The sequence below is a fragment of the Ornithodoros turicata genome, chromosome 10, assembly GCF_037126465.1.
Source record: "Ornithodoros turicata isolate Travis chromosome 10, ASM3712646v1, whole genome shotgun sequence".
Taxonomy (NCBI): Eukaryota; Metazoa; Arthropoda; class Arachnida; order Ixodida; family Argasidae; genus Ornithodoros; species Ornithodoros turicata.
This window is the reverse complement of record NC_088210.1, coordinates 19,407,246-19,422,050: the sequence shown is the minus strand read 5'-3', so window position 1 is coordinate 19,422,050 and position 14,805 is coordinate 19,407,246. Positions and strand designations below refer to the sequence as shown.

At 45.3% G+C, this 14,805-nt stretch overlaps 1 protein-coding gene across 1 annotated transcript; it reads right to left on the bottom strand.

Moving 5' to 3' along the window:
- Positions 1 to 885: 885 nt before the first annotated feature.
- Positions 886 to 13,727, bottom strand: LOC135370846 (G protein-coupled receptor kinase 1-like). Its single transcript, XM_064604722.1, has 18 exons — positions 13,281 to 13,727; positions 11,825 to 11,901; positions 11,684 to 11,757; positions 11,518 to 11,619; positions 10,653 to 10,727; positions 10,535 to 10,596; positions 10,411 to 10,462; positions 9,088 to 9,179; positions 8,931 to 9,030; positions 8,119 to 8,200; positions 7,903 to 8,033; positions 7,218 to 7,312; positions 7,037 to 7,144; positions 5,713 to 5,779; positions 5,391 to 5,654; positions 4,690 to 4,855; positions 4,390 to 4,523; positions 886 to 2,347 (listed from the first exon to the last, which is right to left on the bottom strand). Exons 1-18 carry the CDS (start codon positions 13,391 to 13,393, stop codon positions 2,060 to 2,062), a joined length of 2,082 nt encoding a protein of 693 aa, XP_064460792.1. The 5' UTR covers positions 13,394 to 13,727; the 3' UTR covers positions 886 to 2,059.
- Positions 13,728 to 14,805: the final 1,078 nt, after the last annotated feature.

The following is a 14,805-nucleotide window of genomic DNA, read 5'->3' as shown; positions in this document are numbered from 1 at the left end:
TAGCTCTCGCCCCACAGACGTCACAGCTCGACGCGTAGGTGTGCTCGAGGGATTGCATCTAAAAAGGCCAAGCACGATACGTCAGAATTTACGTCTTTCAGGTTGTTTATCGAGGGTGACACTAAGGACATTTCACATACCGTTTCTGCATTGCAGTTTAGTGTAGGGATAAATTAATCGATCTTTTTCCAGTTATTTACTTTTATAAAATGAATTTGAATTAAAATTCCTAACGTAAGACGCATCTGGTCCTTGCTGTGAAGCGCGTCTTGAAGCGAGGCCTACGAGCACCATCTCATGGCTGTCCTGCGAGTGGATAGACGCTTCGTCCCCCCCTCCCGGGATTAGCCTCCAGGCCCACCTGTCATGCGAGAGGTACTGGACAACAGATTGCCAACGGTCTTCCTATGCAACCACCTGACTGATAATTAAGTGTTACGGGCATTACAGAATGCAAGATGAGACAATTATTGCTACGGGACGTACTCATCATTTGTAGAGGAACACATGCAGAATTACCTTCTCCCGTATATATGTGCCCAAATTTGATTGGTCTCCCGTATGGATAACACAGTTGCAAAATGTGCTCCTTTTATGCCATAGTCACTGTCAGGAGTAGATCTGAAAGGTGGTCCAGATGTCCTGACTTCTACCTATAATCCAGTACATACGATAGCAGGTGTTCAAAGCCTCCGCTTGGGCTCTGTCCTCCTCCTCGGTAACCTGGTAATTTACCTACAAATCGTGCCAACAAAATTTTATATGTGCTAATAGAAGGCTGACAAGTCCACGCCGGCCTAGCGAGTACCCTGGCGTCAAATTTGTCCACTTGCACGCTCACCCTCGACGCACGCTTTCACCACACTCTCACGGAACAAACGGATATCTGTGTTGAAAGGGTGATTTTATTAATATGTCTATGACCCCTAAAAATAAAAAATAACTTATCTAAAACTGATCTATTCCAGGCGCGATGCACTGCCAATGAAAACAAGAGACAAGACACTGAAACCACATTGCTCTACAACTCTGTACACCCAATGGCAGTCACTCTAGAAAAAGACTAGGATTGTATCCACCTGGTAACAACACACTGGTGGGTGGCAACACATGGTGAACCCTACTGCAGCAAACACTTTGAAAGGGTGCATTCTTCACCAGCCAGTCCTCCAGGATATGCTATGTACAGTGCCCGACATAATGCGTATTTACAACACCGCCCAGTTCACCTCAGGTACGTACTAACTAATCAAGAGACAACAGCTGCAAAGCTATATTGCTACATGTGCTACACCCCTGTGGCCCACACTGGTCGACGAAAAGAAGAAGAAAAAAAAAAGGCTCACTAGTGTTCCGCCGATAGCTACCCGGGACTGACCAGTGCAACACATTGGTATACACATGTAGCCACGTTTATGGGATTTCTTTTTAGAACGTTGCAGTTCAACACAACCTACGGGAGTGGATTTCAAGTATCGGAGGCTTCTACGCACACAAAACGAAAACAACACAAAGGTGTCCCTCGCATGCAGGAAGGAAGTCCCTCTCTTCCAAGCACATGTGCGCACTTGTAGGCTTGTGTGTACGCGGGGTACCCACCACATATACTGTCTCAGCGTCACGGCACCGGCGCGCAACATTTATATACACCTATATACATACATACATACAACTTTACAAGCTTCATCACGGACACTGGCAGCACCTTTTGACTGCATCCAAAAATCCACGACACACACACACACACACCCCAGACTAGCCTTGCTCCTACCAGCCAAAGTAATGCCCCCTCCACCCCCAACCCCCCCCAAGGAATGTCAAACTCAGCCCACTGCATGTACAGTGCAGATCCTGTACTGCGCAGCAAGCTACGGGGGCTGCACACCACCTGTCCACCTCCGACAGAACCCGCTGTCAATTATACACTTTCTAGACAGCAGTACAGTGCTACGACGTGAAGGCGGGCGCCTCTCAAAATCCTCTTTCCCAGCTAATGCACATCACTCACTCGCACTACCGCAGGCTGTGGCATTATGCTTACAAAGGAAGGGGGGTGCGCTCAGTTGCCGTTACGGTGCGGGGAAGGTGCTGCAGGGGCCGCCACCAGGTTGTTCCTATTGTCAGTGGTGCCGTAGATTTTGCCAGCCTTTTTCGCCATCGACGCGAGCAGCTCTTGGGAATCCTTGAGCGTAGAACGCAGGGAAAGTAGCCACTCCTTCAGGCCAATTTCGTCGGGATTGGTGAGCACTACTTTGGCCTCCCCTTTCATCTTGAGCACTATGCATTGCTCGCCCTTCACCTGCACGTAGTCCGAGCAGACGTCTTCCAGCTGGTCCATGAAGATGAGCTGAAATAGAGAGGTGCGTGGTCACGAAGACGTTTACGATCCTTCGGAGATGCTGCTGAAAATGCAGGTGTCATGTGCAAGCAGATACAGTCGATATTTTGGACACATAAAATTTTGGGCTTTACAACTTTTGTGGACAAAACTGTTGGCATCGTCAGACGCACCGTAGAACCAACGTATTTCTGCGTCCAATAATTCGGACTGTTCCTCGGAAGACGTGCTCGATTATTCGTACTCATCTCGCCTTGAACCTGCATAGTTTTTTGGGATTTACTGTCTCCCAAGCGCCAGAAATACAGCGGAACATTGTTCTTCCGCGTCCAGTATTTCGGACTGCTTTTACGAAACGAAAGCCATTCGCAGTTTCCAACATGACGCAGGCATAGAAGCGCATCGCATGTGCGTGAAAGCAGAGCATATTTGCGCGTGACCGCAACCGAATGCTCTGCTTCAGATGCATTACAAGAGCTCATATTTCAATATACGTGTCTTCGACAAGAGTATCTCTGATATATCTAGGATATTGGTGATGTTACTGCAATAGACGCGTTTAGTAGTAGATGCAAAGACGCAAATTCATCAACATCATCTTCGGCACTGACAACATCACAAAATGAAAACGGAGGCAGCGACGACAATTTCGTTGATACTCCCCGTCGGCAATGGCAACCCCTGCTGTGGTGACTATACAGATGAATGCATACAACGATAGTACAGTAGAACCTCGTTAAAGCGCACCTGGTGGTGATGCAAAGCAAGTACTTACAAAGCGGTACTACGGGATAACCGAAAGTTGCACATACACAACCACCTACTAGCCGACTGCTCAGAAACACCATTTGAGACGCAATTTACAAAACTTGCACAGTGCTTACCCTTTATTTCGTGCTCGTTAGCAGAAATCTGTTATTTTCATTTGCTGACATGTGTGTGCTGTACACTTCCGCTGCACGTATCTCCGTTTTCGTTTGCCGGTGCCGCGCGTTTTCCCATGGCTTACCCCTTTCCCAGTTTGTGAAGGCCACGGAGTTCCAGCACGACCTCACCCTTCTCCCGTGACCTCGCACTTTGAAAGGAGAAATGCTCGGCTGTACGGAGGGCCGAAGGGACAATGTGATAACTGGCCATGTGCTTGACACCATGACTCAGTCTGTAATCCAACCAAGATGGTGGCCAGTACGACGGGACAAGAAAACAGTACGGATTAACCGAGAAGTATGTGAAGAACCACTGTGGCTTAAGCGGTTATTGAATGCATTACGTTTAATGATACCTCCGTCAAGGACACGGATCAAGTACGTTTAAAGCGGAACTACCGCTTATGCGGGTACTTTTGAATGAGGCTTTACTTACTAAACTCGGTGGAATTTGCTGCGATACGTTGTTGCGAAAAAAAAGAAAAATCTATAAGTGTATGCTTCGTGCATATACGTATACATTCTTCTTTTAAGTCACTTTGAATGTTCTGAGCGCTGAGTGAAGACTTGAAATAAAGTGGATTTATGCTACTCACTAAAAATTCAGACTGCCTGATAATTCATACCGATTTTGTGGCTCCGAAAAGTATGGAAAACGCATACTTAAAAACTGAACTGCGCAAAACTTTTCTGAGCATGTACAGTGCTGGACAAAAGTTTACGGAACACAGTCCAGCGTGCATTCCTACCTCAGAGTGACACACTACACGCTAGTAGCCCGTACAGACCCATTCGCTGCTAATGTGTTATGCTGAGCACGTACAGTGCTGGACAAAAGTTTACGGAACACAGTCATTTCCTCCCTCAGAGTGACACACTACACGCTAGTAGTCCATACGGACCCATTCGCTGCTAACGTGTTACTCTGAGGAAGAAATGCACCAGAGCGTTCTGTAACCAGCACTGTACAAGTATGTTCCATGAGTAATGTGAACTGGGAAGAGAGGGAGGGTAAAAATTTTTTCTCATGGCATTCCAGTGGTAGGCATAAAAGCAGTGTACGAGAAAAAAAAAAAAAAACTGTGCCATTAAGATACGAAGAGAGCATTACTGTGACGTTCTTACCTCAGGTTTCGCACTCCCAGATTCGGTATGCAGCTCGAGTCTGTTTGGGTACAACTTTCCATATCGAGTTTGGAATGCAGAAGCGAAAGGTCCTCCGAGCTTCTTTATATAACCGTGGATAATGCAGTCAGATTCTGCAGATAAATAAAGCTTTGTTAGAAAGGATGGTTAAAAGGGCAAAGATCCATATAACAAAATATCCTTAGGTGCTTTTCGTTACAGATCTGTTCTGTGTGACTCTGACCTATGTTTGCTGGTATGACCTAGTCTAAAGCCCTTTTTTTTTCCCCACGACATCACCTTTTTCGTCCTGAAATTTAATCTTCATTTTGGCCTTCTTTTTCTGTTCGAGCTTGTCTGCTTCCAGGTTGACTGTTTCAAACACTGTTTCTGCAATCTCCTGCTGCCATCTTTCTGATATGACAACTGGGAAGTTCTTGTAGAGTATCTCGTCAGCCTCTGTAAGCTGTAAAACAAAAAGCCCCTGTCTTATTCTTCATGCACATGTTGAACCTTTTCAATTCATAGGGCAAAATATGAAGAACTCTGCAGTATTTTAAGATATTTTTTTGTGGAATACTTGCATATGCTGGTGTTTATGTCCTCACTTGTGCAACATTCCCCAGAATACTCCAGCAGAAGACGCAAAAAATTTAATACCTTGTATCATAAGCTCGAGCACACATAATCACGTCTCTTCATGCGCTGCTAACCGTGGGGAATATCGTGCTGGGCACTCACAAGATATCCTCCAGCAGATTGCACGAAAGGACGCAGATGGTGTCGTTTGCTATTTTTGCATTACGCCACTCCTGATATATTCTGGCACCGTACAAATGATCAACATAGCAAACGGCGGAACTTCTGCCCCATGAGGAGTTTTTTTTCTTCTGCTTCTTCCACTAGAATATTCTGTGGCAATGTCACAATTTTCTTTATCCGCAACCTAACATCAAACCTTTCAAAGCCCTAGTTATGCAATTAAACCTTGCGATATAAACCTTGATGCCTTTCGTGTCCTCCTCATCAAAGGAGCCAATGTCGAAGGCATCCGCAGCATTGACCTCTCCTCGTGGCGGAACGAGTGGAGGTGGGTAGCGCTGCAGGTAGACCAGCTGCCAGTCCAGACCATTGAAGAATGGGTGAGATTTGGCTTCTTCGGCTCCTTTGCCCTTGCAGCCCAGGCGCTTGTCAACGTCCCTCTGAAGCAGACCTTCCAGCAAGGACTTGAGTTCCGCGGAGAAGCTATCTGGCAGCTCCACATTCTAGAAGAGCCATCCGCACAGTTACACATCCTGCCACATGTAGCCAAAAGGTTCTCACCATCGTAAGGGTCATGCGGTCAATTTCATGCTTGTCCTTGGTTTTGTGTTGCCGAAACGGGCTGTGACTGCAAAGGTCAACACTTCTGTATTACGAAATCACAACTATGGCATCAGAGCTGCCAAGTAATTCATTACAAGCAACTAAGTTACTGTAATGAATTATACTTTGAGTAATGAATTACCGTACCTGAACACTTTTAAAAACGAGTAACTGCCGTATTTATTTGATTCCAGGCCGATACTTTTTTCAAGATTTCTGGGTACGAAACTACGGGTTCGGCTTAGATTTGAGGATGCTCTCAGCGCGACTCCGCCCGGTTCCATCCGCTTCCGCCATCTCCACGGACAGCACACGCTGCCAGTCATTAATGCGCTTCCAACGTGCAACACGTTCGCGTCGGTATGCCGCCAGTCATGCGATGCCACGACACTGCGGTATTCAAACGTGAAGTCATTCTTGCTGCCGAGCAAGCATCAAACCTCCAGCCGCAGTGAGCATTCGGCATCAATGCCCCTGGAGGAAACAATGCGCCGTTTGCAAACTTGCGAGTTGGGTAGCGGCGGCTTGGCACGAGATTCTCGCAGAGCTAATCATACGATCATTTTTTAAGTGTTCAATTTTCAACGCGGTGAACAGATCCCAAGACAATGCACTGTGGGAGGAGGACAGCAACGAGGAGTCTAGTGACGATAACAGTGATGACAACGATGGGTGGCATGCGGAGTATCGATAAGAAATGCGTGTTTCTTTGCGTTTGTTCATAACTTTGTGCAGATCGGCTTGCATTCGAGGAAGTTTACTTTTTCCACCATCGGATTTCCGGGGGTCGGCCCAGAATCGGGACCGGCCTAGATTCGAGTAAACACGGTAACTATAATTTAGTTACGTTTTGCCCGTAGCATGTACTCGAGGAGCATCTACTTTCTGCTGTAAATGTCAGTCTCTTTCCAAAGGCCGAGTCTTCTTAACTGCAATCAGTTTCTTTTTTTTTTTTTTTGCTTATAGCTACCGGTCTTGCACTGGTTTTAGCATCGATTTAAAACAGGACATACATATTCGACAACACAGGATGCATCACTTACGGTGTGGTGGACCTGTCATGTACCATAAAAGGTTCGGTTATAAGACTCACAAAAATTAAAACCCTCCGAGTCACTGAACAGAAAACGAAACGGGAATATAAAAAACGATACGTGTTTTCTTGACCAGGTGAAACGAGGAACAAAATTTTTCAACAGCACAATGGCTTTCTCGTGCCAGCATTGTCACGCTACCTTGCAGAAGCACAGGAATGACTTTAAGAAGCACAGGAATGACTTACCCTTTAAGAAGCTTGTACAGCATGCACCCGAGGGAGAACCAGTCGGCACTGGAATCGTAAGCAGTTCCCTTGGAGAGCACCTCAGGGGCCATGTACCCATGGGTGCCCCTGCAAAGCACAGTGGGTATATTGGCAGGCGACAGGCACAACATACACAAAGAGCCAGGTAAGGTGCACCCACACGCTGGCATGGGGTTTCTTCTTGGAGTAGTCACACGCCAGGCCCAAGTCTGAGATACGCACGTGGCCATGCTCGTCCAGTAGTATGTTAGCCGGCTGCATTCAAAAGAGAGGAAAATTTCGGTAAGACAAACCCTATTATAATGCACCTAAAAGAAAAGTTTTAGCTAGGATCAATACAGGTGAGCGTGGATAACATTTATAGTGTCTGCGCTTGTAAGAACCGCAAATTAAAATAGGTATATCCGCATCCGCGTGGACATTGAGTATGTCCGCGATTATTGCATTCATAGAAGACCTTACGAGACGAAAATGTTGCGATGAGAAACGTTTTTATTTGTTTGCACAAAGCTTAGTTTCCTTCTCAAGGTTCCGCGTTGAAGCTTAACTTGAATGTCTCCTAGCGCTATGTTGTGCGACATGTGACCTGCTATCAAACGACGGAGTTCAGTAGGAGCAGTTAAGTAAAATGGAACGCGGCGGATGACAAGCTCCTGCATGTCATTCTCAATTCACTCTGAACAGCTACACCACCTAGGGGATGCCGGCAGAGACCATCTGCGGATAAAATGAGGTTAGCCGCATTTTATCCGTGTGGACTTCAGACCGTACAATTTTCATATCTGCACTGATATTTAATGATTAACAGCACGCGCCAACATGCATCCCACATTATATGCACTTACTTTAAGGTCCCTGTAGACCACAAATCGCCGATGCATGTGCTCCAGTCCCAAGATTACCTCAGCTGCATAGAAGCGCATCTCCTGTTCCGTGAACACACCGTGCTGGGAAAGGTGGTAGTGCAGATCCCCTCCTACATAAATGTACGCAAGAAATTAATCGAACTCCCGTGTTCACGTTCAACCTAAGAACTGTACGTTTAAACTCCAGCAGCTCACCATTCATGAGGTCTAGAATAAAACAACACTTGTCCGGTGTCTGGAAGGCATATGTCATGCATACAATAAAGGGGCAGTCCTCCTGCAAGTATGTCAAAATAAGCGGATGTGACATCCAGATTAGCACCTCAATTGCCAGATAATTACCAATATATAATTCCTTTTTTTTTTTTTTTTCGAGATATAACTATTGCTTTCTCGTTTGGAGTGCAACTCCTACCGGAAATATAAATGAAATGCAAGCGGTACAAAAGAGAGCTTTGAGTGTGGTTGCTGGCATCGGTTCTTCTTTACGTAATGTAGATTTGTTCAAATGTTACAGTGTCGTTCCTATATCCAGCTTCTATAAGTACAGATTAACACTGATGCACTCAGGCTGTTCTCGTAATAATAACGTAAGCTTCGTAAAATCATGTAATTTAAATAAACTAGTGTCTGCTTATTCATTTTGTAATGAGTAGTGGTGTACACCTTTGTGTAGAACGAACTACGGCAAAGAATCACTACAATATACGTCTGCTTCAATCTTTAATCAGTATGTTAGTATTACACTGGATCCATTATTAATGACCAAAAAGAACCTCACTAGCTTCATTCTAAACGTGCACTAATCACTTTTATCCTCATTGTGCATTTAATTTTGTTACCTTGTTACTTTCTATATTGTTATTTTGTATTGTTACTTTGTCATTTTGTACTGCTGCTGTACGGTGTACATTGGGAGGGGGGCCTTAGTCAAGCCTCCTCGGCTTTTTGCTTCCCCTTCCAACCGAAAAGAAAAAATTGATATCTAACTGAATTGGCCTTCTCACCCCTGTGCTGACGAGCGAGAGCATGATTCTCTCATTAAGAGCCAACGTCTCCCCCATCTTCATCTTAATGCGCTTCTTGTCCAGGCATTTCATGGCGTACCTACAAGCCCACATTTTTTAGCAGACGTCCTCAACTTGAGACGAACCTAGCACTCACATTTTCCCTGTATCTGCCTTGCGGCACCCGTACACTTCACCGAAGCCACCTCGACCAATAATCCGGTGGACGCTGAAGTCGTTCATCGTCAGCTGCATGTCGTACAGGCCACATATGAGCAACACACCCTTGGATACACACGGAAACAACCAAAATATTCCTGCACAGTCAGAGAAATACGACAGACTCGGCTGGGTGCCAGAAATACTAGTGCTCAAACCAGGGCCGGACCCAGACACTCGCTTTAGAGGTGGGTGTGGGGGGTTCTTTGTCGAAGTACGTAATTGGGGGAAAACTCATACTAAACCTATCATTTTTTTGGCCCGTCTGAATTCATCACTGGCTAAAACAGTGAGTATGTCAGAGTAGGAGCAGGACATATTGGCAGAACGGGCTTCTCGACATCTCCTTGGGCATGTCAAGTTGAACAGGGCCATCAACAATACATGCCACTCAAAGCTGGCGACGCTCACATCATTATTTCGTTGTAGGTCGGGCTGATACTTGTCAGTCCCATACGTTTACTTTTCTTTTACAACTATATGTTCTTACTCGAATAAAATTTGACTGTGTAGACACTGTGCAAGCCAAACGCTGGCTTGCCACAACTTTCATTTATGTCTAAACAAATAAGTTTGACTGTTCAGTGACAAGAAAGTTTGACTGTGCCAAGGTGTATAATCATTTCAAACGAGCCTCGAACTCAAGTCTATCGCCGGGCTACTTGCATCTTCTGACATCTCCGTGTTTTACGTGAGGCATCTGTGGATAGCACATTTACTTCTTTCCATGTTTTTTACAGACATGTACCGTTATGTAGTCCTCCCTACGTCTGCTATCACAACTTCATCAAAACTTTAAAAAAGGAAGCCTTTGAGTCAGTATGTCACAAATTATGGGCAGCTTGATTTGTTCCTACTATGCAAAGAGTATGGTATATACTATTGTAAATAAGCTTCGTGAAGTACTCAAGCGCCATTGCAGGTAGCTCTACTATCAGCAGCACGCACTCAAAGTACAGCTTGCGACATACTCGTCTGGAAATCGACAGCTTGCGGTTTATCCGGCCTGGAATCTCCAGGCGTTGCAAGATTGCTCGTTTCGACTAATAAACATGCACGGGCTAGCATGCCGTACGTGTCTACTAGTCGGAAGACACATTCTTGCAACACCTGTAGGTTTAAGACGGGATAAACCGCAAGCCGTCGATTTCCAGACAAGTTATGTCGCGAGCTGCACGTTCAAAGCACATTCATTTTGCGGGACACTCTGATAAATGAACAACCAATAAACAACCGTCCACCATGCAACGAGCCCACTTGCCTGAATGTTCAATTCCAGGTTCTTCCACTGGCAAAACCTTGTGTACTTTTCACTGCAAACACAAGAACAATGACTCAACCGGCTCCGAACCTTGCCTACCACGCAAACGGCAAACGCGTCGCACCTTTCAATAAACTTCCTAAAGATGTCTCCACGTAGGAGGCTGAAAATTTCTTCGATGTAAGGCTGCGTAGGAGTAAGGATCAATACGAGACACGTCGAGTCAAAGTGAACCCGCTTACCTGAAATAAATTAACTGGCACCTCATTTCGCATGAGGTACTTCTGGACGTGACCCACGGACTCCAGAGTGTAGTTCTGAAACGAAAAAAAATAGACTCATTTGAGTGTGTTATGAGGCATGCACGAAAGATTAAGAACAGTGCTGTTTCCGGCAGACGCAGCTTAGTTTTAACAAGGGCTGGCTATTGTTGTCCAGCCTAAATGGCACTTTGCCAACGCATAAGCAAAGTGCAAGATGAGTGAGTTACCACAGTGCTTTTTTCCCCCCTTCTTTTGTGAAGCTGAGGTGTCTCCTCCACCCCACCATAATGGATACACCTCTGGTGTATACAGGGTGTATACAGGGTTTTATTTAAAGCGAGCGATAAAAGAGAAGCGAGCGCTACTTTTCAGCTACTTGACTAAGAAACAGGTGCTACTAGTGAAGCAGTACCTCCTTCTTACTCAAGTAGAAGAAACGTACCACTTGCTTTTCTTTTATCGCTCGCTTTAAATATAATTTCTGGACACGTTAGAGCAAACACCCTGTAGAAAATGGCACAAAGCAGTAGACTTTCGTAGAAGATTTCCCATTACACCGCGTTATCATCAGTAAATTACGTTAACTTTCTGGGTTTTCTTTCCCACTGAATGAATGTGGAAACGTGTAGCGACATCAAATACATTGCACACTCGGTGTTCACTGGCTCCCGTTCTTCATTACCGCCACCTTGTGTGGCATGCGAGAAGCCTGCATCTAACCTAGCCATCCAGACACGTGGCCTAGTAATAACACATTTGAAGACTCCTACGCAACAGAGAACCGGATACTTTCAAACACTTATGTGCTTTACACACCTAAAGGCGGTGTTGATTCTATACTCACGTGCGTATGAGATAGCAGCTCCTTCATTATGTAGTTGTCGTAAATCTCGCGAGCTGCCGTCCTCCGTTCCTCCGCCGTTTCCAGCTTCTCGTAGCGTTTGATCTAAAACAATTTTAGAAAGGCTCCACCTTATGCTCGCCGGCACGATGGTCGTCGCCACCATTACCTCTTCGTAGAAGCTGAGTTGAGGAACTTGCTCCTCACACACATTGTCGCAAAAATCTTTAAACAATAAATATCCTAGAGAGAAAGGCAGCTCGTGTCAGTGAAGCGGGGCGACAAAATTAGAGGCAGGACTCCACCGTACCTAGTTTCTGGTTGAAGATTTTATCAAATGTAACTTCAGCCATCTTCTCAAGGTGCTTGTGCATGACACTGCGAACACTATAACAGAAAGAAAGAAAAAGGTAAAAAAGCTGCATTTCAACCATGCCTGTCACCTGAGTTGGACGGAACACATTCAACCAATGTCAATGCGTTTGAACTTGCAGTACTTCATGGTTCCCGTTTAATTTTGGAACAAAAATTTAGGGGCTCTTTTACGGCTCAGCAGTCATCTTCCCTGGGATGTAAAAGACTGTTTACAATATTACACAATATTGTAATGGCTTCAATATTACACAAAACTATTTATAAGCTACAGGTGTCAGACGACAGGATATATGGGGGATTCACGAACATTACTGATGAGGACGGTTGATGAATACAACATTTCTTTCACTTTCAGTTTCCGCTGGTGATTCCTATTACAATGAGTGGTTACCCCTGTGGTTTCGGAACTGCAGTTCTGACACAAGATGAGCGGAATTTATGCCAACAGCTCCACGAGAATAGGAAAAAGATGCAAAATCCAGGATTTTCAAGGACTTTGGAAAATTCCAGGGTTTTCCAGACCTTGAAAACAGAATTTTCACATTTCAGGGTATTTACGTGATATTTCGGCCAAGGTAACGCAGCTATTGAGAGAAGAGACGGTGCAGGCAAGTTGGTAGAGAAGCTAATTCTGACTCAAGGCACTAATAGACATAAACATACAATCTTACAGTCACATTCTACTCATGTATGTTGCTCACTGAATATGAGTAGTAAACAGGAAAAAGGGGACTGTAAATAGGGGGCAGGAGTCATGTCACCCCTGTGCGATATATTTATTAAATTAGTACGTCGCGAAAGTGGGGGTGGCTGTAGAAAAAAAAAATTGAGATTTTACGCAATTCAATGTGGGGAGAAAGTACGTGTTGTTATCAAGTCCATCTGCCAGTTACGAAGTTGCCGACAGCAACATTTTGCTTCCGTGCCTTTATTTTCCACGATCGTGCAGCATAAACACTAACGATTAGCTTCTCAAGGCCAGAAGGCTCGAGGACTAAAATAACGTATCAGACCACATAAATGGACAACAGATGTCGTTAGATCGCTTGTCTATCGTGTCTGCTGTTTACAAAACAAAGTAACTGTCTACGAATGGGCAAACGTAAAACTTTACAAGCAAAACAAGGGCGAGGCAGCCAAGACGACGCGATGATTTGCGTGCAGTGTGTTCTCAAACTTGTTTCATGCGCGCCACTGCAGTGAGCTGCATATATACAAGATTATGTCTCGTGTGTGCAGTGTTTGGGTCATAGCAATTCATCCTGCTGTGCAAAGAGCAGCAGGTAACATTCTCTACAAGTAGTCCGAAACAAGATCGAGAGCGGTGGGAAACTGATGGTGCATCACGAGCATCGCGAGAATCCTTGCACAACTGTAGAGCAAATTCGTACCTCGGATCCGGAAGAACGATTTTCTTGCTAGCTCTGGCTGCAGGAGTAGATTTACTTTTCTCCATTGCCATCAAATAGCTCACATCGGCTAAAACTGCTTCTAAATCAGCCATCTTGCTTCCTAGGCCTAACACTTGGGCTCCAAAGAGTACGGAGGAAATCACCGAGGAGTTACGGGGGTCGCACTGCGCCAAGGAAATCAAAAGTGATCGGCGCTTGAAATCGGGAACCACAGCCGGACGTTCCCTCACGCCGACGGTGAATTCCCAGGTAGCCTGGACGCCCACATACTGCGACGATGCAGGATAGCGTAGCGTATTCCAATAACAACGTTCTACGCAAGGATGCGACCGGAGCAAGTGGACCGCTACCGGACCGCCGCCACCCGCCGCTGCTATCCTTCAAGCGCAGTTCGAAGTTTCGCGGAACGCACCGCGAGGGGGCAGAAGGGCGGATGCGGCGACTTGCGTGCGGCGCTCGGTGTGGCCTGCAGTCTAGCCTTTCGCTTTCGATGTGTGTTTACCGAGCGATCTGCCTGCCGCGCGGCAGCATGTTGCCGAGAGGCGCACTTGTGCGAGCTCCAGGGCTTCATGTTGTCGGAGATTGGAATGGTTAACGGGGTTGTGTAATGTCTAGGGTTTTTGGCATTCGTCGGAAAACTCGGAAAAACACCCCCTAAATGCGTTTTTGTAATATAATGCTCTCTATTCTGAATACATCCTTCGATTCCAGCGGTCCCTTTTCTCGTATAAAAAGGGCAGGAAAGGGAAATTCCAATTTTTATGCAAGGAAATATTCTCAGTTGTTGTGCGCAATGATACTTATGTACTCTATGCTCTCTCAGAGAATACTGCCATCTCCACTCCTTTTTTTCTTTAGCTTGCCATGCTCTCACATATAAGCATCAAATTGTCAAAATGTGTCCAGAGCTTACTGCTGTGTCGTACGACAGCAAATCAACGTACACCTTTGTGTACTCAATTTCTAAACGCTTCTCAATTTCTATGCCAATTTCAGACCTGGTATTTTCCACGGTATTAACTTCGTGCCCTGCTTACCCAGAAATGCCAACTCGTTACCCTTTTCCCGTAATACAGTGCTCGTATGCCCACCCCAATTTGGGTATCATTTTTTGTTTTAATATTGGTACATACATCTGATCCAAAATCTGATTTTTTCCTACATGGAATACATGCTGATAATCATCCCCTTGAATATCCGTAAAAATAAATAACCGGAAAGCCCTAGTAATGTCCCTGCACTCCTGTGTAATCGAAGCAATTATTTCCAAGAAAAAAGCAATGCCAGTCCCAGCCCTATTATAAATTCCATATAATTGCCAGTTAGTTTTATTTGAATAGTATTTACTACTGCCACACAGCTTTCACCATTGCCAGTAGCACTTACCCTTGAACAGAAACAAGACAGTTCCCTTTGCAACACTTCCTCCTTTAGATGAGAATTTAAAAGACTCAGCTCAACATTGGTCTGTAGGAATTGATAAAATCAAAATCGAAGTACGAAA